Source organism: Nuphar pumila, chromosome 2 (assembly GCF_984573655.1).
Source record: "Nuphar pumila chromosome 2, dmNupPumi1.hap1.1, whole genome shotgun sequence".
Classification (NCBI taxonomy): Eukaryota; Viridiplantae; Streptophyta; class Magnoliopsida; order Nymphaeales; family Nymphaeaceae; genus Nuphar; species Nuphar pumila.
The window spans coordinates 97549196-97576054 of record NC_143250.1 but is presented as its reverse complement, the minus strand read 5'-3'; the positions used below and the strand labels follow the sequence as shown (position 1 = coordinate 97576054).

The 26859-nt window shown below is 38.0% G+C and overlaps 2 protein-coding genes and 1 long non-coding RNA gene across 3 annotated transcripts; all 3 read left to right on the top strand.

Moving 5' to 3' along the window:
* The first annotated feature begins 1 nt into the window (after position 1).
* LOC149846312 (uncharacterized) lies at positions 2 to 2260 on the top strand. The gene is made up of 3 exons (XR_016430517.1): positions 2 to 154; positions 380 to 464; positions 2170 to 2260. It is a non-coding gene; the product is annotated as an uncharacterized LOC149846312 (long non-coding RNA).
* A 1943-nt stretch (positions 2261 to 4203) lies between these two features.
* On the top strand, positions 4204 to 6396 carry LOC149846311 (auxin response factor 2A-like). Its single transcript, XM_089990910.1, has 4 exons — positions 4204 to 4414; positions 4790 to 5637; positions 5795 to 5985; positions 6243 to 6396. Exons 1-4 carry the CDS (start codon positions 4204 to 4206, stop codon positions 6394 to 6396), a joined length of 1404 nt encoding a protein of 467 aa, XP_089847036.1.
* A 15621-nt stretch (positions 6397 to 22017) lies between these two features.
* On the top strand, positions 22018 to 26267 carry LOC149846310 (bifunctional 3-dehydroquinate dehydratase/shikimate dehydrogenase, chloroplastic-like). Its single transcript, XM_089990898.1, has 10 exons — positions 22018 to 22205; positions 22958 to 23063; positions 23264 to 23482; positions 24079 to 24425; positions 24524 to 24587; positions 24736 to 24838; positions 24925 to 25071; positions 25417 to 25565; positions 25816 to 25981; positions 26115 to 26267. The coding sequence occupies exons 1-10, from the start codon at positions 22018 to 22020 to the stop codon at positions 26156 to 26158; spliced, it is 1533 nt and encodes a 510-aa protein (XP_089847024.1). The 3' UTR covers positions 26159 to 26267.
* The last annotated feature ends 592 nt before the right edge of the window (positions 26268 to 26859 follow it).

The following is a 26859-nucleotide window of genomic DNA, read 5'->3' as shown; positions in this document are numbered from 1 at the left end:
GAAAGACGGATCTATGAAAGAAGAAAGTACAAAAGCACCGCCTGTTAAGCCACGTATATACAGCTTTTGCAAGATATTGACTGCCTCAGACACCAGTACACATGGTGGATTCTCTGTGTTGAGACGCCACGCTGATGAATGTCTTCCTCCATTGGTAGGAGCCTTGTTTCGAACTGCTTTGATAGATATGATCTAAGGTTTTCTCCTTGTATCAAAAGTCTTTTTTTTTCTCTGGGAATTGCTTGAGGTAGTATGATAAAGTTATTGCAGGGGATATTACTTCTCTCTAATATGAGAAGTAAAGAGTTGACATTCATTGTACAGGATCTTGGTTTGGCTGATACATCATATCTCTAATATTTTGAGACTGCCTTTACAGGACATGTCCCAGCAACCTCCAACTCAAGATCTTGTTGCAAAGGACTTACATGGTGTTGAGTGGCGCTTTCGGCATATCTTCAGAGGTAAAACCAGACACTGAAGTTACCTCAGCAGTTTAAAATCCTTAATCGGTTTGCTTTGTAAGCTGTTTTTTTTAAAATAGTTCAAAATTTGACTACTTTCTAAAACATCTTATTCCTATATAGATTCTAAAGTACAATGAGCTTGTGGTAGAGCTGCTTCATCACGTTCATAAGATGGACAAACAATCACCACTAGCAAATTTTATGTGCACATGCACACACATGCCCGTGCACACGCACATACACACACCTCAGGTACATCATCAGATCCACATTATTATATTAGGAGCTTTTGATGTGCTTGCCTACTTTCAGTGGTTCTCTTTGGTGTTTGTAGGATTTAAATCAAGTCTATATCTCTGACCTATGTTAGTAACGACTTGAATTCATACTCAGCTCTGGTGTCACATTATATCAGTACCCCCAAGTTGATTGATTTATGTCCCTCTATGTCACATGGATGCGGGTGCGACACGGGTGTGGCACAATTTCAAAAAATTCGGACACGGGGACTCGGCTATATATATATATATTAAAAAATATATATATATATATATATATTAAATATATATAATTGCATATATAACAATAAATTAACACATAAAGATTGTAAATTTTAAAGCAAAAGTAGCACCCTGCCTTGTTCTTATTTTCCGGCAGCCCCCCCCCCCTCCCCCGCCCCTCGCAGAAGAGGGGCTGGGCCCTTCCCTGTGCCTCCGATTCACAAAGGAGGGGCTCGGCCCCTCCTCGTTTCCCTTCTGTCCGGCGGGCAAGGCTAGAGGATGCAGGGAGAGGGGGGGGGTGGCTTTCGAAAAATAAGAATGAGGCAGGGGCAGAGCACCCTGCCTCGTTCTTTTTTCCCAGCAGGGGCCTGAGGCAAGGGGCTCCGCCACCTGCCGGAAAATAAGGAGGAAGGGGGAGCCCCCTGCCGGACGAAGAGGAGAGAGTGGGAATGGGAGGCATACCTGTTGACGGAGGAAAGGGGGAGACGGTGGTTGGCATCACCTGTGGCTACCGTCGTCAGAGTCTGGATCACCGGCGTGAGTGTCGGAGGAAGCTGTAGGGGATGGGGGGAGGAAAAATCGATAGGGTAAGCCCCTCTTCCTGTCGTAAACCCCTCTTAGGGTTCGGGATGAAGTTTGGATATGGGTCTGGACCCAATCCAAATCCAAAACATATTTCGAAATGGACATTTTTGGACTCGGTCAATGTTGATCGAGTCCAAAACGAGGACGGACTTGGCCTCGATTCGTTGACCGAGTCCGACTCGTCGTTGACCGAGTTCGGACCGTGTCTGAAGCCGCACCCGTGTCGGGGCGTGTCGACGCGGGTGCGTCGCCTCCCTAGCCGAGTCCGTGTGACTTAGATGTCCTTGGGTCTAGTCATCTGGTAGACTCTAGTGTTGTTGTGCCCAAGGCATTTTGGATTTAGAGTTGTTTGTCTTTCAAATTTGCCATTCGGTATGTAATGATTTACTTGCTGCTTTTGGTGATTCACTTTCCTATTGAACCATTTTCTTGTGGAGTTAGGCAGTCTTAATAATTTGATTTATTTATGCATATTATAGCCTCCCATAATACAATGATATCTTCCCACGTGGTTTACCACCTCTCTTCTTCCTTGGTATTCTAATTTAAGGAGTTTAGATTGTTATGCAGACTTTACAAACATAGATATCACTTCTGATGTTGCTCCCAATTTGCAGGCCAGCCAAGGCGGCACCTGCTTACCAGTGGTTGGAGTGCTTTTGTGAGTGCCAAGAGGCTGGTTGCTGGAGATGCATTTATTTTCATTAGGTAGCTTATCACTGTGGGTTCATGAATTCAATTAGTTTTCATTCTACTATAAAGTGTTAAAACGACTATGTACCTGTTGCAGAGGTGACAATGGTGACCTTCGAGTTGGGGTGCGCCGTGCGATGCGTCAACAGGGAACTTCGCCTTCTGTCATATCAAGTCAGAGCATGCACCTGGGTGTACTTGCAGCTGCATCCCATGCAATTGCTGCTGGAACCATTTTCAGTGTATTATACAAGCCTAGGTAAGTGGTTTCAGATTAGTGGAATCATGTATCCTCACTTGGGTGAATTATACGATGCTGCATGTTTTAGTTTCTTAAAGCCTTGATGAATCCAGCATCACAGTCAAAATCAGAGTTACTGGAAGCTTCTTAGATAGGTGGGAAGCCCGCTTTCCTAAAACTTGCTTCGGAAGTGCGACTCCTCACTTCCGAAACTTGATGAGAATATCGATTCTCCGACGCTTCTCCTATGCTTTCCACACGCTTTATCGATTCTTCTTATATGTTCTCTCATTCTACTTTTCATGTTTTTTGTGTTTCCTCTCACGCATCTCACTTGCTTCCATGTGCTTTCTCTGAATTAACAGTCATCATTATTAGATTTTGTTAAAAATTTAATTCTTACACTAAAAAATCATAACATTTAAGAATAGTCACTTTGTGTTTCATTTCGATTTTCATTCAATTCTTATATTGCTTTTTTTTTTTTTTCTGGCTACCAGCTTCCTATACATTTTAAAATGCATCGCTTCCAGCTTCCGCTTCCCTTATTGTTTCCCGCTTCTGCGCAACCTTGGTCAAAATGGTTTCTTTTATGCTCGTTTTCGGGTTTTTTTTTCTAATATTTAAGGTGTGTATGTGTGCTTGCTAGATTTTGAACTAATACTGATTTTATGGCAAGACATTCACTGGCTGCGCAAATCTCAATAAAATCACGAGAGATTAAAAATCCCAATTATGTAAAATATTTTTTTTTAGTTTTTATAATTCACTTGTTTTCTTGTATTTTAAATTATTATATGTACCAATATATCCCCATATTTTTTGCAAACTTCTTTTAACTTAATGCAGGATTTTCCCTTGTTGAAAAGGTACTGAAAACAACACCTTTTGTTTATGCTAGGTCCTTCTTTGGGGCATATTATTCTTGGTCTAATGTGATGTCTCACTTTGATTTAGAATAGATATTCCTGCTCATAGTGTGTATTCAACGGTATTACAGTGTGTTGAATCTCCTGTTTAGTACAAATATAAAGGCAAAGTATATTGAAGACTAGGACGAAAAATGATGTATCATAGAAGATTATGTTCCTCTGATGAATGCATGAAACATGTCTGTATATTGGAACTGGAATTTATGTCTTTTGTGGAAAAAATTATTTTCATTGGTGATATTTGAGAGATCAAACATAGATTCTTCAGAAGTCTTCTAGTTACTTATAACCTCTGTGTATATTAAGGACATTTCTATCTTTTGTCTCGTCACTTGGACTGAAAATATATCTCCTGACAGGACCAGCCCTTCTGAATTTATTATACCATGTGCCCAGTATGCAGAATCTATTAGAAGCACCTATTCCATTGGAATGAGGTTCAGAATGAGGTTTGAAGGTGAAGAGGCTCCAGAGCAAAGGTTTGAAGTGAAATATAGTTTGTCTCAGAGACTTGGAGTTTATATACTTTCTTTCCATTAACACTTCTTCTGTGAACTAGATTTACTGGCACCATAATTGGCATCGGCGATGTTGATCCAAACCGGTGGCCTGGATCAAAATGGCGATGTCTCAAGGTTCTCTCTCTCTCTCTCTCTATATATATATATATACATATATATATCCTTCCCTGATTATCTGCATTTTCGTCCCTAGGGTCTTTGAAAAGTACAACTGTTCGCCACTATATCTTTTTCAAATAGATCTTTTTTTTACTTGTTGCATTTATGATCAACTATGATGATAAGGCTTTTTCGTCTTCTTTGACACAGGTTGAATGGGATGAAACATCTGCCATTGCTCCTCTCCCTGACAGGGTTTCACCTTGGAAGATTGAGCCTTCTGTTGCTTCTGCTGCATTGAATCTTGTGTCGATACCACGGCCCAAGAGGCCTCGATTGAATGTAGTATCATCAGCTCCTAATCTTTCTGCCTTTGGTAAGGATGGTGAATAAACATGTTTGTTATTGAATATTGAATAGTTGTATTTGCGGAGTTAGCTGTTCATATGTGTGTAATCTAAAGCTCTTTTAGTAGCCAAATATTAATAGGATTATAGTTGGTTCCATGTGCTTCATACAAATATTCATAGTTCTGTGGTTTTTCATTTTTTTGTAGATTATAATGATTTTGCATGTGTGGCATTAATGATATTAATATGATATTTAGTTGATGTGATACTGTTGTTGGCATTGATTTTTGTTAGTTCTTTATGGTATTGATTCTTTTTCATGTATTGCAAGTTACTAAGATGTACACGTTTCTGAAGGGAATGGGCCTTAATATTTTTGTTTACCCTTTGCGATATTTTAGGAGTGTCTCAGGCTGATGGATGTCAAACAGCCTTGCAAGGTCAAGAAATTATGACCTTGGGCCGGTGTTTCATGGACAATAATGCACGTGATGCAACACCGAAGTTGGTTCCATGGTCTTTGGGAGCAGAAAAGTATGATATTGATGAAAGCCATACAATAATTGGTTTAGATAACTGGGTTCCTTTGGGTCATGATCCTAACACCTTCGGAACCTTTGCTGGTGAATCTTATCATCCATTTCCTGCAAATATTTTGGAACTTGCTGGTTCTACTTCTAACCCATGGTTGAGGTCATTCCCCCAGTGTTCAGGTGATTCAAGTTTGAAGAGGCCCGTGTGTTCAGGTGAGGTCTCTTCTATTAAGAGAGATATTAACTCAACCAGTGATCAGGGGAAATGGTGCCTACCTATATTGTCGTCTTCACATTATCAATATTCTGGCTCCACTCCTGAATGGAGTGGTAAAGGGCTTGATCAGGTGAAGGTGGGAATTCCCAAGGAAGATTCAGCCACACTACCTGTTGAGTCCAGTATACTGAAGCTTTTTGGCCAAACATTGGTGGGCTCTAGAGATATGTTTGAGAATGTGGGAGGGACAGAACTCGTGCCCCATTGTATTGGTACCTTTAATGAAAACCTTAGTGAGAACCAGGAAACTAGAATACAGCCTTCATCAGTAATGCATCTAGCTGGTTTAGATTCTGGCCAGGTTTCAAAACGGTTAGAAACAAAACAGTCAGTGGACATTTTGGGTGCTGGCTGTGAGATGGAGAAGCCTTGCAGCAATAGAGCTTCCAAGGAGATGCCTTCCCGAACTCCAGGCACTTTAACTAGAAGTTGTACCAAGGTAAAATTCTCAAGAGAATTTTGAATTAGAGCCATGGGTATGCCTTCCTTTGCTTGTCATTCCTGTTACATTTTGACTGTTCAACTTCTATTATCATGATTTTGAATGATTAATCTCCTGGTGTCTTATTTAATGTGTTTTCTGTTTTTTTCTGCAGGTTCACAAGCAGGGTAGTGCTCTTGGGAGATCGGTTGATCTCACTAAGTTTGATGGTTACAAGGAGCTTGTCTTGGAACTTGATCATATGTTTGACTTTAATGGGGATTTGGTCAATCCAACCAAAGGGTGGCAGGTTGTATATACTGATAATGAAGGGGACATGATGCTGGTTGGAGATGATCCTTGGCCGTAAGTTTGTGCTCTCTTTTCTTTTCCCTGTATCTTTGCTAGATTTTCAGGAGTCTCAAGCAAATAAATGACTTTGTTTGGCGTCTTGGAATAAGATGCTGCTTGCTATATTTCTTTCTACTCTGTTGGAGGTAAAAAAATTGAAATCTATCAAATGGTTTGATCTAGTGAGTGATGTGCAATTTTTCTTTTTTTTATAGATGTAAATTTTCTTGCTATTTGTGTCCGTTAAACAATGTAAACATGTTGAAAAACAGGGAGTTCTGTGCGATGGTTCGGAAGATTTTGATCCACACTCGCGAGGAAGTGCAGAATATGAAGCCAAAATCTCAAAATCTGAAGGGTGGTGAAGTGTCTGGTGAACCAGCTTCTACGAAGACACGGTCTAGTTCTGATGCTAAGAGCTGTTAGTGTAGTATCCCACTTACATGTGCTCAAGTTAGTGCAGCTACAAGGCTGCCATACTCCTTCATGCTCTCAAGCTTAGCACGGCTACGAGACTGGTGCCCTTGTGCTTCTGTAGAGGTGGTTTTGGTTGCTGGTTTAGTTTCGAGTATCGGAGGGAGATGGTACTTTATCTTATTCCAGATCCCAGTTTTGCATCAGTTGGCGATTTCATTTGTTGGTTCCTATACAAGGCAAGGTATTTGTAAATTTCTGACAGTCCTGCCGTATAGGTACGCATATCTTATGCATAGGCATGAACATATGTTGTTTTCAGTGTTGTTTGTATATGATGAATATGAATAATGCTTATATACATCTGCATGTATATATAGAAATACAACACATGCTTTCAGCTTTAGACGAGCAGTGCAGTGCTTCTGATCTGTCTTAGGAACCGAGCAAGCCTGTATTGTGTAGGTGCATTCGGGCCCGAGCAAAGTGCGCTAATCTTAAGCTGGGGGCCCTAGCAAGCGTGTGACATGTAGGCCTTGTGATACAAAGATCTATGGTCTTGCAAGAGGTGCCTTGCAAACTGTCACCAAGTTGAAAGGATGTCATGAGTTCAAAACATATTGGGTGTGTCCCTTGCTGCGAGGCTGAAGCTGAGAGTACTTTCTGGCTAACGAGGGGATTTTTTTTTTCCTGCTTGAGCTCATGAGCGTGGTGCTTTTCTCTGGTTATCCAGAAAAGATCAGTTAGACCGAAATCAACTGACTTGTTTGTTTTGTGGACAACACAATGGTGGTGAGTGGAAAATTTTGGCTTAGTGTTTGATGTTTAGACCCATGCCGGTTGCAGAGCCGTAAACAATCATGACTGCTAATTTTGTATCAACCCGGCTCTAAAGCCCATTGTTTTAGATGTCGAATATCGGTTTTGGACATCAGAATCAGCTATTCAGACTCAAACCGATTGAAGCTGAATTGGCCTCTTTCACTTTTTCGTTAGTTTAAACAACATTTAAACTTAAAAATATTAAAACTGTTAGAATAAGGACCGATTCAACCTCTGATTCAGAGCCTGATTTGAAGTGAATCGGGATTTAATCGTCCAATTCTGTAAGGGCCCTCTGGTGGAAATTAATTTTGACACTTTGCCTGTTTTGTCATGGCTAATAATGTCATTCCCTTAAATATTACTGGTGTTTCATAAAGTAATCGATGTCAAATCCCAAGTTATAAAAATTCTTTATAGTTGGTAGTCCCAAAATCTTTATTTCCATTCCCTTTTGTCATAAATAGGGAAGGGTACCCTCTTTTTCGTGTGACAAAGGAGATGAAACGTTTGTTGTTACAATGCAAAAGCCAACTGCCTCTCAAACTAGGTTTTAATGACTGAGATTCCTTTCAGTCAAGCTTTTATGTTCAAGTTCGTGTCCATTAAGCTATTCTTGGTTTAGGGCCAGGGCTACCGGATGATGGGAAATGTGTTTCCCAAGAAACTATTTTTGAAACACATGAGAAACATGTGTCAATCTTTTGTTTCTTGTGATTGTGGCTCTCTATTAGATTAAGATTTACCTTGTCATATAAAGTCTCTTTTTTAAATCGTTTAGAATCCCATATTATATGGAAAATATGAACCATACCTGGTCTGTTGACGGATAAGAACTCTAACTTGAGATTTTTTTTTAAAGTCTAGCTGGGTTTGGGCAAACCTCTACCAAATGTCTCTTAACCCCCCATGTGGTTCAGCTTGGCACAGGTCCCCTTACCACATGGGATACCACCTCGGTGGTACTCTAGAATTATAAATAGAATGTGTGCTATCTTTTTAGAAAACTTCTTCTTGGCTTGAAGGGAGAAAAGAGAGGTTATCTCTCTTTCTTTTTAGTAAACCCAGGGTTTGGTATTTCTCTTAGATTTTGAGAGAAGTGAACGAGTGAGATGAAGTTATGGGCTAGCTTCCTTTTAATGAGTGATATGATTTGTGACTTTATTTATTCTTTCTTATATTGGTGATTGATTATATTAATAAAAGCTAGGTACTTTTTTCATGGATGTAGGCGGTTTTGTTGAACCATATAAATTTTTTTGCCTTGAAGTTATTTGCTGCTTTTTATTCCTAATCATATCAATATTAGATCTGACCTAGTGTGATCCTAGGTACGTGTCTCAAAATCACAACATTTTTTAAACGTTTTTCTTTTATGGGATACATGTTTCTCATATTAGGCAAGTTTTTTCTTGCTAAACGCTTCTCAATTTGTTTTTTGGTTTGTTTCCCATCTCCTATTTCACACACAACTGGGGATGTCAATGGATCAGATTTAGATCATACATCTTTGGTATAGAAAATTGGATCTGATTAATAACCACATTTGGATTTGGTATGCATATTTGCATCCAAATCCTAATTTGAGTCCAAACTGAATTTGAATCCCGATTACACATAAATTATATCTGATTAGCTAATTGGTATCGGGTTCGGCATAACTTTTTCCCACTGTATCTGAATCTGATTAAGCCAGATCCAATAAAGTCATGTTCAGTAATGCCTAGATCTGAGCCTGAGTCCAACCTGTTTACATCCCTACCCATAACATCACCAGATTATCTGATCCAATTCAAAGGTCCCAATAAGAAAGCTCGGAGCTAGGTGACCAGGACAGACCCGACCCATCAACAGTAGACCCTCATGGACGGTTGAGATGCATTAGGCAAGGGTGATTCCTCTCCCAGGCATAAAATATACATACCGGTATCAAAGGGAGAGGAATCCACCAATAATGGCAGGTTACTTCCTTGTGCTGACCAATTCTGATCTTCTGTCTCACTTGGGTGGTGCACCAAGAACACCACCTTGTACTGTGGCACTCTCCCTAAGATTTCCCCTTGTGGGGACAACCCTACAACACCACCACCTCAAAAGGAAGGTCCTTCCCTCTCGCCAATTTTGCCTCCAAGCCAGCAACCATGATAATGCAGATTATAAGGATGATGTCTTTGTTGAAGAGCTAAGGATTCCATCAGATTGGTTGGTACCCTTCAAGGCACTGGAGGTAAACTCTTTCATCTTATTCCAGAAGGCCCTATTTATCTCTATTCTGTGTGATAATCCAGATTGGTTTCTGTTTTTCCATTCTCCATTTGGTTTTGTTAGTGTTTGTTTTCTTGGTTTCCATGATTCAAGGAATCTCCCAAGTAGCTAGATTTAGTTGGGGGGTAATGCTGGTTTTTTCTGGGTGGCAGTCAGAATTAGCATAATTTTGGATAGAAGGCTAGTTAGCAAATTTTCTTTTAATGGGCAGTAACTATTTTGTACGTGGAGACTGATTTGACTCGGCGTGGCGTGCTAGACTGCTAGTGATGTTTAGATGTGAGGTTTATGCACTCATGATTGTCTCCCTGTGGGCTCCATTATTACTCTGTTTTACTTTAGATGTTTTATCTATCTGAGATTCATGTTTAGGCATCCATGTCATTGTCAGCCAGCATTTTATTAAACTATGTAGAGTGGATGACCCTATTACAGGGAAATCTCTTTTAAAGGATCAAGGCTGTTCCAAAGCAAATGTGAACTGTTCAATATTTTTATTTTTTGGGGGGGATAGTCCAAGGGCATCTGGCATCTATGTAGGGTTTCTTTGGCCCAGTTCCTTCCATTACAAAATTTAGCAGCAGTATGTTGAATGGGTTCCCTACAACTATTAATTAGGCTTTTGGATCTAGCGGTAAGATGGTCATTTAGCTAAGCTTAAAGCAGACGTTTGGTAGAGTTTGCCTACATTATCAAACAAGCAGCATATGTGCTTCCAGATTTTTCGATACCTAACCTGGTATATTTAGTTTAATGGTCATAACAATTGGCAAATTTACGAGTAACTGATTTTTGTTGAGTACTAGCTATAATTTCGCTTGGAAAGGATTCACATTCAGTGTTAGAAATAGCTGTGTTGTAACTAACAATGTAGAAGGAAACTGTTGGAATGACAATAAGAAACTCTGCTGGCAGAACTTGAAGAAATCTAGCATTTTGGTCCACAACAGTATTTGTTTTCTTGTATTGCTCGCTTTTCTCTTTTAAGCTAAAAGATTGTACGAGAAGTATCTCATTTCCTGCATCAGAATTGCCAGTTGACAAGCTTTGCTCTGCGCAATGGGTATTACTTGGTGAACACACTTTTATAAGATGACTGGGATACACTTGGGATAGAAAACTCTTACCACTATATTCATTTATCAGTTTGATCGAAGTGATTGAGCTAGAATGTGCTTATTGGAAAGTTTCTGTTTCTTGTGTGAAGGATGGTCAATTTTATCCATTTGAACTTCAACCCCGTTTAGAAGCGTTTGATACATCATGAGGAAAGCAGGGCTTCAGTAAATGTTTTTTGGTTTTTAGTTATCTTCTTTCTTTTCTGGGGTCACAGTCAGTTGAAACACTGCCATATGCACAATCAATTTCCTGCCCAACTCTCAAGAAGCATTTGTTTTCTCAATCAAAATTTTAAGTTTCTTATTCACCATGGACTGGGTTGGGATGGGCCTTTAGTTGCTCATTCGGTCTGTTGAGTTCAGGAAACCTTGCAACTTGTCATTGGCTTGCCCTTGAATTAGGCTGGGTAAAGCTGATGCGTGCAACTCTTTTTTGGTTCAGGTCAAGGTAGGTTTATGATAGTCTTGGGACACTCTTGCGAATGGATCTGGGAGTGTTTCGTGTGGCTATTTTAATTATGGACCTAGATGGGAGCACCGGTTGTATTAGGATGCTAATGCTACCATTCTAAGTTCCAGATATTAGCTGTGGAATAGCTTCCGGTGGGCTTCAAACCCCATGTCCCTCAGTTAAAAACTTAAAACGGTGAAATTCTACCAGTTCATTAACAAAAGAGTTTTCGAGTCTTGTAGTTTTGACTGAACCTCCAAAGAACACAGAATACAAATCCCATAAGTTTCTGCCAGAAGACCAACTCTCAGTAGAATCTCGATCATAAAACCACCCATTGCTTCAACAAAACCTTTTCTCAAGAGGAAAAAAAGGAAAAAAAAAACTACAAAGCCAGTCTCACTGGCCTATTGAAGAAATAGCATCGCACTGGCCTATTGAAAAAGTAAGCCGGTGACAGCCAGACTCCCTTGAAAAAATAAATAGAGCAAAATTATATTCAGACTTCGACTGTCAGATCCTTGAAACAAGTTGCGCTTACCCCCAAAACAGAATTATAGGTGAAGATATATTTTGCTTCCTGGGCTAAAATCCTCAACTTATCAAAATATATAAATTTATAGAGGTGAACAACTAAGCTGAATAATTGTCCTTTTATATACAATATGGATACCTCGTTCGGTCAAGTAAAGCTAAATGCTGAAAGGTTGATGAGGTGCATCCAGCAGCATCCCCTTTGGATTATCTAACACTAAATCTTGATGAGAGCTACCAAGCTCGTGCTAGGTAAGTTTTCAGATGTCAAACATGCATATTAAGATTCATAAATCAAAAGCAATATTCTCATAGTCCATGATTGAGAAGGAATTCTTTTAAATCCAATTCAAAGAGAGATGATTGCAACATGTCAAGATGATTTCACCAAGATCTTTTATAGTAGATTAGCAATTTTATGGTGTATTTAAATTTTAATAAAACATATTTCCCACGTATGAACAGTTGGCAAAAACATTTCTTATTATATGTGCATCCATGTCAACTGGATAGATATGGCACTAACGATGTTAACCTTGAAGAAACTTTCTTAAGATCACGTGGGACCAATGCTTTTCTCCTAAACTTAGCAAACACAGGGAAAACTTCCCTAGATGAATCTGTTAAAAAACCACATGTTTTCCTCTGTAGAGAGAGAGAGGGGGGGGGGGGGGGGGGGAGAGACCTGATCTCAGAAGGTTGGACTTTTTTTTCCAGAGACTGCTTTTTCAAAAATATTTCTTCTACTTTACATTCAGCCAACATATCAAAATTTTACCAGGGTAAACAAGTAGTGGATAAATTTGGCTCTTGGACAAAGACAAATTTCTCCAAGGAGAAAAAAGTCCTGGGAAATCAAAACAGCCCTTTAGGTTGTTGCACTTAAGTTTCTTTTATTGTACTTACCAACTAGAACCTTTTCATCAAATGTGTGATCATGCTACACTTCAACCGTTTTTTGGCATGGTAAATGTTGCCTTTCTTTTACTTCTCTTGACAATATTATCAGAATCATCAACATGATTCCACACACCAATAAAAGTATTACAGTCGATAATTTTTAATCTCTCAATGTTTTCCTGAGAATATCTAAAACCTTTATCAAGCAAAACCAACACAAAATTTCCTGGCATTAGCAATCTGAATTTCTCATGTAATTATCATGGTATTTTGCTGTACCTATGAAGTTTAATTTTTTAAAATTCCAAAAACCTTTATGAAGCAAAACTTAATCTGAGAATACAGTGCATTAGCAGTCTGAATTTCTCCCTAAATTATAATGATGTTTTGCAGTACGTCCAAAGTTTCAATTCTTAAAAATTCCAGTTTTACCCAAATTATTTTCCTTCTAAATTTTATGAGATTTCATAATATTTTTCTTGAGAAAAACAAATCATCCAAGAGATCTCAAATTTCTGCAGACATAATTCTAATAGGATAATAATAACTATACAATAAATAAAATGGCTTAAAGATGCCAATCAACATAATGCCCTACCGATGAATAGTATCTTGTAACAAAACAAGCAGTTTTGACACACCTCACTCAAGAGACACAAATCACACCCACAAATCGTCCAAAGCACAAAAACCACTAAGGGCTTATGAAGAACGCTATCACAAAGTACACATGCACAAGTCCACTATGGGACAATCCAAAAAGCACGAAGGCTTAGGGTTACAGGAAGCGCCATAGGGCATGGGGAAGCACAAAATGTGGTGCTTCCGAAATGTATTGGAAAGTGCCAAAAAATTGGAAAATGTGCTTCCCATTTAGGGGAAGCTCGCATCTCCTTTTTTCAATTTTTTTGTTTTTATTTTTATTTTTTTTTATTTTTCGCTTCCTACATCGCTTTCGAGATGATTCCTATTTTGCTTTTAAGTCGTCATGCGCTTTCCACTTCCTAAAATTTTGAAAGTACCTTGATTTTTGCTTCCCAAATTGCTTCTCTCTCCTACTTTCTCTATTGGCAACTCTGGTAAGGCTTGCACAAGCACAAGGATGTATACAATATCAAAAGAGAGACAACACTTAAAAATGATGAATTTATTCATCAAGGGCCTTCACAGAAGCTTATTGTATACAAGAGGCCTTAAGCCCTTATTTATAGACAAAAAGAGACCAAGAGGGAGCCTCCAAATAGGCGTTGGGAGGCTCCCAATGGTCACAGAGTACTCACAATAACTATAAGAAGGCATTTAACAAGAATTCCCTTACATAATGAGATAAAATAAAAAAAATTAAAAGAAGAATAAAGAAAAACTTGTTTTCTAGCATGTATAAAATGACTAAAATGCTCTTGGTGGGTAACCTAAATTATATTATTAATTATACTTATATATATATAACTTAACACCCCCCCTCAAACTTACGGTGATGTAACCGTAAGTTTGCAAATACAAAAAAATCCATGACTTTAAAAGTCTTCATAGTCTCCATCATGTTTCTTCATTACTTCCTTCCATTGAAGGATGTACAGAGTCTTCAATATTTTTGTTTAATCATTTGCTTAACGACTCTTTAATACTTGGGAACCTGTAAATAGACCAGCAAGCCAAATATACTTTGAATGAACACGTACACAATTATTATGTAAGCTCATTCTTGTTAAATGACTTCTTATAGTCGTTGAGAGTACTAATGATTACAAATATGATTGTTGAAAGCCTCCTAGTATCTACCTCTTGGTCTCTTATTGTCTATAAATAAGGGCTTAAGGCCCCTTATATTTGTAAGCTTCTTTGAAGCTCTTTGATGAATAAATTCATTAGTTTTAAGTGTTCTCTCTTTTGATATTGTATGTACTCTTGTACTTATGTAAGACTTAGTGCTTTTTTGATTGTCCCATAATGGACTTGTGCATGTGTACTTTATGATTGTGTTCTTCATTAGCCCTTGGTGGTTTTTGTGCTTTGGACGATTTGTGGGTGTGATTTGTGCCTCTTGAGTGAGGTGTGTCAAGATTCCTTGTTTCATTACAAGGTATCATCTAGGGTATTTTTGGACCTTTGAAGTGTGATCATCACTTGATCGTGGTGATTGCGGTGCCCAAGAGGTTGTGTTGTCTACATCTTTCTCTTTCTCTCTCTTATAATCTTTCAAAGTTAAATAGAGCTACATGATATGGGCTTTGATATGTATTCTAAAATCCTTATATATGACTATTTTTTAGTTCTCTATCTTTAAAAAAGTATTTATATATTTTTGAAAAAATTATTTGAAATATTATGGTTATTTTTTAGTAATGTAAATTATATTTTCTTTAAAAATTAAATTAGAACTAGAGTTTGTGTTTTGATATTAACTCAAAACTAGCATATTGTTGAATTCTTTATGATAAATCCTAGCGATGGCACTGGCGGGGGTGGGGGACAAGGTCTCCACCCCTGCCCCATCTCAAAATCCTACCCTCTATCCTCATTTCATGTCCTTCATCCCCGATCTAAATGGGGTGAGGTGGGACGACCCCCGTTTCCCCTTGGTCCACTGCCATCTCTAAAGAAGGGTTGAGGATGGGGAAGGGCGAGGATCAAGGACGGGGATGGGGCGAGGGGAAGCGTAAGTCCATCCCCGCCTCCATCCCCGCCGGCGGGGCCCTGTTTCTCCCCGGTCCATTGCCATCCCTAATAAATCCTCAATTTCTTACTTTTCTATAAAAATTACAAAATGACCAAAATGCTTTTGGTGGGCAACATAATTACTTTATTATATATATATATATATATATATATATATATATATATATATATATATATATATATATATATATATATATATATATATGAAATTATACATATAACTTAACATATCTAACATACCTCTTCCAAACTTCCTGCCTTCTGAATCCACGTATCCACAAAAGATGAAAGGCCATACAACTCTGAAACAAAAGGAAATTTCAGCAAGTTACATGATTCTACAATATTGGCATCATACCAAAGAGAATGATAAATAAGAGTTACTCTATCAAAAATGACAACAATTAATAAAAAATAAAACACAAAACAAAAAAATCATAGTGTGAACTAGCGTAAATTAGATCATCTATCTCAAAGCTTCAGTACTAGATATGCTGGAAAAAAATTAGTTACAAAATACAATATCAACTAAAACCCGCACAAATTTCCATTCTACACGACTCTTGCACAATGATTTTTTCAACCTTTACTTAGTTTTTTAAAATAAGAAAATTTCTATTCATCTTCACTTAATTTTATGTTATGCAAAATTGCAATTTCTACAGTGAGTTACAATCTATGTCACAGGGACTCAGACTCAGACTAACCAGGTGATGCCCGCACAGACGCGATGTGGGTGCAGGTGTGACACCCGATGCAATTCCAAAATGGACTCCTAAAAACAGGATTTTGGCCAAGGTCAGATCAACCTTATTCTGTCTCATTTGAAAACTAAGATTCTTTAGTTTAATTCATCTCTTTTAAAACCCTTGAGAATATTGTTTTGAAGGGCAAGAATGCAGTTGAACATAATTTTGACTGGAAAATGACCCGAAAACCCTTGTTTTCAAAGATTTTTTTTTTTCAAAAAATAATTTGGTCAAAATTGGGGTGTCTACTTTCATAAATGAATCAAACTCTACACATGTGATGGACATGCTCCCTTTAGTGTGATCGGCTTTTGAATTATCAGTATCTGGCATGTTATAAGTTGTTCCAATGACTCAAAATCCATTGGTCATAAATGCACTAAATTTTCATGGCTAAAATATACAATTTTATTGAAAAATATGATCCAAGCGTTCATCCTGACAAGTCAACTATGCAAACACATTTATGGTGTCAAAATTGGATCACAACAGCTTACTCATTGATACTGCATACACTATCGGATATACATTAATAGCTAACACGCTCTGGTGCGGCGCGCACATACACAGAGAGAGAGAGAGAGAACATTTATCATTCAACATTATCAAAATACATCCAACCGAATATTGGATGAGAGAGGAACATAAGAGTAAGACAGCCACCATCTAGACGGTGACTGTGCACAGTTCAAAGTACAAGTAGATCCAAACCCCGTCTCTACTATGTAATTTAAGAGTAGCATCCAGCATTGGTCTCTTTTGTATTAGGTAGCATCCAGCAATGGTCTCCTTTGTGTTAGGTAGCAACCCCTGGGGCATCTATGTTTCTTGCCAAGTGGAGTGTTAGAAATTGTTTTAGGTATGTACTTGTAGCCTTAGATGGAGGTCCGTGTCAGTCTAGAGAGGGTCGAGGAGTTAGGTGCCCAAATATACGTATGCTAGAGCTCTGGTAAAATTAATAACGCGAGATGGGTTGCGGGTACGACGTGGTATAATTTTTTAAATTTAAAACATAAAAATAATTTTTATAAAGAAATATAAATAAAAAATATTTTAAAATAAAAACCACACGTATTTCATGATAAATGGACTATACAAACATAAATATCGCTTTTAAAAAAAACTCACAAGAAAATCCCCTTTTTAACTTGTGGGTAATTTCTCACAATATTTTGGAGAGATTTTCATAAATGTCACTATGGGTGATAATGCCCTTGATATTCACCATTCTACAATGCTTGGTCTAGACCTTAACATGCATCCCTATTAGAGGTGGCAATCTGGTCGGGTTGGCGGGTCAGCATACCTCAACATGAACCTGACCCATTTATTAAACGGGTTGGCTGTGGCAAACACGAACCCAACCCATTTATTAAACAGGTAACCCGACACGACACGGTTAACCCCTTTAATAAACGGGTCGGGTTGGCGGGCCAGGTTCGGGTAAATGGGTTGGCGGGTCGGGTTCAAGTAAACGGGTTGGCGGGCGGGTCAGGGTTGGGTAAATGGGTTGGTGGGCGGGTCGGGTTTGGGTAAACAGGTTGACCCACCCGCCTAACCCGTTTATTAAACCGGTCAGCTGGGTTGGCATACCCCTAACACGAACCCGACCCGTTTAATAAACGGGTTAGGCGGGTTGACTCGTTTACGACACGAACCCGTTTAAGCCAAACCCGAACCCGCCTAAGAAGCGGGTTGGCGGGTCGTGTCAGATTTTGCCACCCCTAATCCCTATGCCCTTATCAGGCAACACCTAATTAATGCCCCTTTATTTATTTTTTTGGCTAGATCAAGGAGAACCCCCATCGCAGATTAGTGGGTTTCCATTGGTAAGGTATCCCATACACACTTGGGATTACAAAGGGATGTCTCTCATGAGTTTCGAACCGTGGTGGAGTCCATCTTTCGACCTTGCAACATGGGATGCCTCTGTGGCTTTTGAACTGTGGCCATCCCATATCCACAAATTTTGCACCAGCAAGTCAGAGCCCTTGTGAGCCGTGTCCCCCCAAATTTTGTTAGCTTAAATATGCATAATATTATGCATTATTTAGAAAAGGATAATCTTGTTGTTAATAGTTTAATGTTAAGGCCAAACGTGTGAGAGTAAACGAGGTGCACCATATCTGCAAGTCTGCCGGTGCTGATAAATGGAAGTTGGTGCACTGCACTAAATATATTCTGGCTGGGTCACTGCTTGACCCTTGACCATGGCTATCCCTTGGCTGTTGTGGGCTTCCTAACGGTCTTAAGATGGAAAAAACAAAAGACTTAATAATAAGAATGGAAAATGGCTAGCCACCTTGACCAACTGATGCTACTAGAACCGATTCAGTGAGACTTTTAAGGCTGAGAATACTCAAAACCGATTTCACCAATCTTGTCTGGTAGGAGCAGCTAGTGCACGTCACCTTTGGTTGGGACGTTACATGTTCAAAACCCAATGGTATAGTTGTATAACCAGTAGGGGCCTGCCTAACCCCAATTTGCCTTTAAAAAAAAAAAAAAAGTCACCGATCTTGTTCTTGGGAAATCACAAACTTGCAAAATCATTTGCTTGCATTCCATGAGATCCGAAATCACACATGATTCCATCTCATCTGATTTGAATCATGTGACTGGAAATCACTTAGTGGACAATGTATTTCGAATCACAATTGCCTTGGATTTCTCAAGATAATATGACTGTAAATCACAATCACAACACTTTCACAAGGTTAGTGAAACATGAGAAAAATGCAATTTGTGATTCTGATTGCCAGTTATGATTTTTTTTTTTTGCCTTGAATCTTGTAAAAGTTGGTCACAAGATTGACCTTGTGGACAAAGAGCTTTTACTTTTCTAGATGTGATTGTTCATTCCTACCTGTGACCAAAGCAAACTTGTTGTGTACAGTGGTTCCTAATGTGATTTTAACATTTTCTCATGATTTCTTTTACATGAGCCAGAATCAATCTCTTTATTGTGAGAATTTGGGGCCAAGCAAACGTGCACTAAGAGATTTATTTTTTCTTAGAAAAATATTGGTATGTATAAAAATAAAAAAAAGAAATATAAAATAAAAAACAAATCTAAATAATATAAAAATATCATAAACCTGTTTTTATCACATGAGTATTACGATGAAAAGCCATACTTTCAAGATGGTATTCTCAAGTACCACGTTTTTAGAAAACCGATACCATCGTTTTAAATAGGATGGGTACCACGTTGGTTAGGATTGAATGTACGATGGAACACAATGGGATTAGTTGCCAGTTTTTATGGGTGTTGTACGGTACGAGATATATAGTTCAACGCCCCCATTTTGAATTAGAAAAGATGCAATATGATTGTACAAATATTTGTGCACTAAGCACTTTATCACCCTCCATCTTGAGGATAGGGCTCATCAGGTGTGGGCTCAAGACTTGATGGAAGGCGATCATGTACTTAATGCATAATTTTTGTGCAATTATATTGCACCTGATCAGGATTTCATTTTGACTCATTTTTTAAATGAAAAATGATTGTACTACACGTTGATGCATTTTTTTAAAAGCCTTATAATTTTTTTTTCTTGATGTCCAAAATCACAAATGTTGGGTGTTAAAAAGTTTTTTTTACCTTTTGCACACACAGACATTTTAAATATATGTAATGTTTTTTTAAATATATTACTATTTTTTATAGAATAGTCTCTATCCTCATATCTATATCTCTCTGATCCGACATCAAAAACTTGCATGATTAGAGTCATTGAAAAGCTGAGACACATGCTTATGATTTTTCTTGAAAACCCTTCTAAGGTTCTCGTTTACACGTTCCTAAAACAAGAGAACAAATGCAATTGTGCCTTTTCTGTCTTATACTATTTTCTGGCTAACTATATTAAAAATTTAGAAAAATAGCAAAAATGATATAGATCAGGACATTAGCTTTCCAACGCTATCAAGATCACTTTGATCTAATGAGTGGTTGAAAAAAAACATCCTTCAAAAGATAAACTTTTTAAATGTATCACACCATTTAGCTAAAAGGTAGATTCACACGATATTTTATGTGAGGATAATGAGGCTCGTAAATATTTTATGTGAGGATGACGAGGTCCATATATATTTTATGCAAGAATGAAAATGTCTGCATATATTTTATGTAGACTTCATGAGGTCTGCAAAAAAATCGTGTGAATCTACCTTTAAGTTAAATGGCGCGATACATCTGAAAAGCCTATCTTTCAGAGGATGTTTCTCTCAAACCACTCATTAGATCAATGCGATTTGGAGAGTTAACATGCTGATTTGTCTTTCCTTTTTTATTGTCTTTTCAAATTTTCGGCATAGGTGGCCAAAAAATCACGTGAATCCTTAAAATTTTGGGTAAAAAACCAATATTAAAGATTGTCAAAGAGAAAATTTGCATATCTTAAAAGCTCCACACATGCCAAAGTCTAAATGATCATTTTAACACTCAATATTTGCGATTTTAGATATAAAGAGAATAGCGAAAAATAAATTTTTTAAGGAATCATGTCAAATTAGCCATACATTATAGTTATTTTTTATTTTTTAAACATAGGCTATGACTATTTTAGAAGCACTCCTATAGGGTGGGGGAAGAGGAGAAAACTTGTTTCCCATTTGTGAGAAACATGTTCTCACTCGCTTTTTAAATCACTTCTCTTTCGTTTTTCAATGCTCTCGTATTGCTTTCCTCTCACTTTCTCCTTTGTTTTTTGTATTTTCGTGTTAATATTTACTTTTGCACTTCTTTACTTTTCATATGCTGTCTCCTTGCTTCCCACTTGTTTTCCCCTTATTTTCCTTCACATTTCTTTTTTTGCTTCTCATTTACTTCCTCCACACTTTTCACTCATTTTCTTCTTGTTTTTTTCATGTTTTCCCTTATTTTCTTCAAGTTTTTTTTTTCACTTCTCACACGCTTGCACAATCGCTTTTAAAAGGAATCCTGTTTTTCTCTTCACACTACTTTTTAATAGATCGGGTTTACCGGACCTAACTCGAACAAAACCCTATAGGGTCCGAGTATGGTGATAAATAAGAAGACCCAATTAAGACCTGGGTCTGGACCGAAGGTGCGATTAATACATGGAGGGTATAGTTTGTGAAATTTTATACCAAACCTAGGCCCGACCCAAGTGCCGATTAAGACCCACAAATTTTTAAGGTAAAAATGATAAAAAATATTGTTTTACTGGGTAGATCAGGGTCTGGTTTATGTAGTTCTTATCGGGTCCAGATATAGTTTCTCTTATGGTGGGTTCGATTAGACTCAGGTCCAGACCCAATACCACCCCTAAAAATCGGGGATTCCACCTAAGTCCAAACCAAACCCGACCCGATGGCACCCTTACTTTTTAACACTCGTTTCCCCGGCTTCAGGCATCGCCTTCTGTATCCACCAGTAAGGTGGTAATATGTTTGAAGTGTGCATTGACGTGAGAGAGACAGATCCTGCAAATATTGCATTAATGGAACCCATCTCTCTTAGGATCGAGGTTTGATTGACCCATCTCCCCTTTCAAGTGGGACCCATATTGGGCCCAAATTGGCAGACCCACCTCCCGTCTCTGAGAGAGAGAGAGAGAGAGAGAGAGAGAGAGAGTTAATGATACAATCTCTTAGGATCGACATCTGATCGACCCATCTCCCCTTCCAAATGGGACCCATCTTGCTGAGACCAAATAATCTGACCCACCTCCCCTTCCACTGCCCAAGCCACCAACCAGGCTTGGTCAACCACATCTACCTTTCCCATGATGCCCAACGGCCGATCAGTAGCACCACTTCAAACCATCTCACCAACTTGTTAGATCGTGAAATGCCCAAAATTAATGACAACTTTTGTGGGCATCCCTTCTTTTTGTGTTTATTTTGTTAGCCAACCCACAATGCCGCCATGCGATCACTTTCTCAGTGCTTCTTCTACCAAACCACATTTTTATTGTTTCAAAGTAATTTGTTCAGATTTCAGATAGCAAATTTGAAAAAAAAAATATTGTTGGGATCTTGTATATATAAATGGGTGGGTGTTCATTCTAGTGGGGAATAATAATCCTCTAACTCAGACAGTTTAGGTACAGCTTCTGCTCTTGGAGGGTAAGCTTAGTGAGAGATGGCTCTGCTATGTGTTCCTCTAGTGGCTTCATCTGTGGATCAGATGCTGCTTGATAAGGATAAGGCCAAGGCCAGCGGTGCAGACCTTGTGGAGTTCAGGCTGGACTATCTTAAGAGCTTTCAGCCTCGCCAAGACTTGGGGGTCCTTCTGAGGGATAAGAAGTTGCCAACAATTGTTACCTACAGGTAGGACTGCTGGATCTATGGTCTATTGAGGCTTGACAGAGCTTGCTATTTGCTAGTTTGTTTTGCTTTTGCTTTTCTTGATACCTTAAGGGAAAATCTCCATTCATGGAGTCCCCACCTTTTGCCTGGTACTACAAAAAGAGTCCCCTCCAATGTTTTCAAAAGTTATTCTAGGACTTGAACTTTTCACTGAATCTGTCAAATTTGAGTTATGTACAAGAAAATTACTAAACTGTCCTTACTTCATTATAATATAGACAAGACACTCCTTTTCAAGCCAAAGGCTAAAATGATATTTTATGTGGATTTGAACCATGAAATTAACTTCAGGTATGGATTTGATAGTTTACTGAAAAGTTGGCAAAAGGTGGGCCTGTAAATAGAATTTCCTTATTTAAAGGATCACTCATAATCGCATAAATGGCCGATATTTTGAAAATATCTTAATATTTTTCAAAGGCTGACATTATTCTAAAAACACAATATTTTCAGAATATAACCTGTTTCTAAAATATCACGTTTTAGAAACAATATTAACCTGATAAAAACTCTTTTTTGCAGAGTTTCTTATATTATTTCTATTTATATTCATAGCATATATATTTTATATTTTTATATATACCCCTATTTCCTGCGAAAAGCTAGATTTTTTTACCTATATATATATAATATCACCGATATTTTGCTTACAGAACGAGATTTTTTTACTTATCAAGTAACATCTTGGTGCTTTTTTATTGTTTTCTTTCCAGGCCTAAATGGGATGGTGGTCTAGCTGAAGTTGATGAACAGAAAAGATTGGATGCACTCCGTGTGGCTGTTGAGCTAGGATCTGATTATGTTGATGTGGAGCTTAAGGTTGTGTTCTTCACATGATTACAAGCATGACTAGAGCTAAAATTCTGAATGTAAAACTGTTCCTCTGGTTTGTTAAACTCACTTATTAAAAAAGTATTGGAAATAATTCAAAAAAGGATTATCTAATCATCTAAATATACTTTTTTTTTTGTTTTCATCCTATTTCAACTTCTCCCATTGGATTGATTTTTTCTTCACAGGTAGCTGATGATTTCATAAAATCCATATCTGGGAAGAGGTCAGACAAGCTAAAGGTCATTGTATCATTCTATAACTTTGAAAATACTCCCTCTGTTGAGGATCTGTCCAACATAGTTGCAAAAATCCAATCCACTGGAGCAGACATAGTGAAGCTAGTAACAACTGCTAAAGATATTACAGATGTGGCGCACATGTTCCGAGTAATGGCGCATTGCCAGGTGAGCACTCATGCACACTGTGACCTTTCTTATGCTAGTTCTTGTATTGGACAGATCTTCCAAAATCATGCCTTTGCATATGGTGCTTCATTCTTCTGATTCACATTGAATTTTGCCAACTGCATTAGACTAAGTCCATTTAGTAACATAGTTTCCTCTTGTGAGCTTGCCAGCCAAAGATATAGAACTTGTTCAGAACAAACTGAATAGAAAACCTTTTGAACTTGAACCAGCCTTTTAAACTACAGATTTCTTTATTTACTTATTGAGATAAATGACATCAGAGCTCAGTTTTTCTCCACTTGTGCAAAATATGCTTCCTAAATATTTGTTTACTGTTAGATGTTGAGCAGAAGAAAATATCAAATTCAACTATTATATTATCTGTACCTTTTGATTTGGTATTAAGAATTGTAAGTGGAAGAAATCTATAATTGGATAATATATATTTCTTCAGAATTGTTTTGTTGAACCCAATGTCTTTGATTTTTCTTTTGTGGGCATAGTATATACAATAGCATTTTTTGATAATAATAAGAAATGGTGTAAACAATCACTTTTGGATAACAATAACAATGACAAAGTGCATTCTCCAGGTTCCAATCATAGGACTGGCACTGGGAGATAGGGGTGTGATCTCCAGAGTGCTCCCCTCAAAGTTTGGTGGATACCTCACTTATGCAGCTCTTGAAGCTGGAAAGGAATCAGATAATGGGCAACCAACAATAAAAGATATGTTGGATGTGTACAACTTTAGGCAGGTTGGGAGAGAGACCCAGATATTTGGGCTCATAGGAAAGCCTGTCTATCACAGCAAAGGGCCAGTTCTATACAACAAAGCATTCAGTTCTGTTGGGCTTGATGCAGTCTATGTGCATTACTTGGTGGATGACCTTCCCCATTTCGTCGACATATACTCATCGCCAGATTTTGCTGGGTTCAGGTCCAGTCCAGAGTTTTCATTTTACAAAAAAAACATATGATTTACATCTAGGTGTTTCCATGTCAGATCGATCTTACAAAACTTGGTCTAAAATACAGTTGCACAATCCCTCACAAGGAGATTATGGTTGAATGCTGTGATGAAGTGGACCCTGTTGCCAAGGTAATTGATATATAGTTCTACATTCGTGAGCTCATTTAAGATACTCTTCTTCTATAAGTGCAAGTGACCAACTATTTTACTGAACATCAAAATTTGAAGATACAGTAGTCGCTGCAGTCTCATTTGCATTTCTTTGTTTTCTGCATAGGCTATTGGAGCTGTAAATGCAATTATTAGACGTGATGGGAAACTGCTCGGATACAACACTGATTATATTGGCGCCATCTCTGCCATTGAAGATGCACTAAGAGGTTTGCATTTTGAACTTTTTGAGGTGATATCTAAAAAATATCACCTACATTGCCTGATAAGCTATGTGTTTGCTGTCATGTATCAGCTGCAAATATTCAGGGCAATGTTCCTGGTGGGTCACCCCTTGCTGGGAAACTATTTGTTGTCATTGGAGCTGGAGGAGCAGGAAAATCACTTGCTTATGGTGCCAGAGAAAAGGGAGCCAGGGTGGTGGTTGCGAACCGCACTTATGGTATTGATGCTCTTGGACCATGCAAATTTTGTTAGAATTTTGATATGAATCGTCATTTATGCGAGCTTATTCATACGTGTCAGTATTTTTCTTACCAAATTATGTTGTATTCTATTCGAATTTGATAAGGTTATGACCAATACCTTTTCTTCATTGCCAACTTCAGTAACATGCTTATGGACTCAAAACTTTTTGCATTAATCATAACTGGTTTGAATTCATGCATTATTTATTGATTGGATAAATTAAAACTTCAATTGATGTTTAGTCTGCCATTCTGTTAGACATATTTCCTATGTCAGAGGATTAACCTGAATTGTAACCATTGTTAATTCTTACAACTAGAACGATCAAAAGCGCTTGCTGAGGCAGTTGGAGGTCAGGTAATTACTCTGTCTGAGTTGGAACACTTCCATCCTGAAGAAGGAATGATCCTCGCAAACACTACTTCCGTCGGGATGCAACCAAAGACTGGTGTGTCGCTTATGCCCAAGGTTTGCCTTCTCTTCTAATACATGGGAACACAGTTTTTCTGATTCATTTTCATTTGATATCTCTGGTTGCTAATTACCAAGTCCTGTTTAGTTTTATCGCAACTGTATGAACTGAAATTTTTGGCATTAACACCAACATGTGCCTACATCTAACTTTTATCAACTTAAGTTGTTTCCTTTTTAATGATTATACTCGCTTTTAACCATGCAAAAAATAACTTACAAGACTATATATTTGTGCCTGTTGCAGCATGCTATGAAGCACTATGCACTGGTGTTTGATGCAATTTACACACCCATAGATACCAAACTCTTGGTTGACGCAAAGGAGTCGGGATGTATTGCTGTTAGTGGTGTGGAGATGTTCCTTAGACAGGCAAAGGGACAGTATGAACTCTACACCGATGGCGCCCCCGGTAATCTCAATACAGCCATAGCTTTGTTCAGTTTCATTATTGTTATGTTCTAAGAAACAAACTGTAATTTTTTCGTTGCGTGCACTTGTTTATGCAAAAAGCCTTAACAATGATCTGCCATTGGTTGATGCAGCACCTGTGAACGTGATGCGGGAAGCCGTCTTGAGCAAGAAGTAGAAGAAATGCTGGCAAACATCCTCCTTTCCATCAATATATACAGAGCTGTGCTTCTTGTATTTGACTTTAATAAGACTTCTATGTGGAATTATCCTTGCTCTAGTGATCTGAATTTTGCAAGGATTCTTGCTTCTAGTCATATTTCAAGCTTGTTCAACTGTAATTGTCAATTATGCTTTGAAGGTGGAATTAGATCACCATTTCCTCTAAAACCTGGGAGTGACATTGATAACTGCAAAATGCAATCCATTCCACACTTCATGGTGGATATTCATTGGTTTCCAAGTAGTTTTGTCATAAAATTTGAGGATTAAATAATGTAATTGGATATAGAGCATAAGGAAAATAAATCAGTAGATCTCATCCAAGCTGAGACTCTGAGAGTTATAAATACCATTCCCTTTAAAAGGTAGAAGTGAATTGAGCCGAAAGAGGATCAACATTATCACTCATGAAGATCAACAAAATGTTGAACCCATGAACCGAACAAAATAGAAAAACAAAACTAAAATATAGAAAAACAAAAGCAAAAGAAAAAGAAACTACAGCCAGCTAGCAACAAACAACAAAGCCAAGCTCAACCAGGATCCTCTGGATAAGAAGGAACCACCGATGAGTGAACGTTGTTCAGAGGGAATGAGAGGTCTCTACGATGCATACGTAGAATCACGTATACATCAACCAAGATTTTATGGACAAGA

Coding starts and splice junctions, on each gene's coding strand:
- LOC149846310 (XM_089990898.1), top strand. CDS start 22,018: ATGGCTCTGCTATGTGTTCCTCTAGTGGCTTCATCTGTGGATCAGATG. Junction 24,588..24,735: donor AAGTGGACCCTGTTGCCAAG/GTAATTGATATA, acceptor TTTTCTGCATAG/GCTATTGGAGCTGTAAATGC. Junction 25,566..25,815: donor GTGTGTCGCTTATGCCCAAG/GTTTGCCTTCTC, acceptor TGCCTGTTGCAG/CATGCTATGAAGCACTATGC.
- LOC149846311 (XM_089990910.1), top strand. CDS start 4,204: ATGATCAACTATGATGATAAGGCTTTTTCGTCTTCTTTGACACAGGTT. Junction 5,638..5,794: donor TAACTAGAAGTTGTACCAAG/GTAAAATTCTCA, acceptor TTTTTTCTGCAG/GTTCACAAGCAGGGTAGTGC. Junction 5,986..6,242: donor GTTGGAGATGATCCTTGGCC/GTAAGTTTGTGC, acceptor GTTGAAAAACAG/GGAGTTCTGTGCGATGGTTC.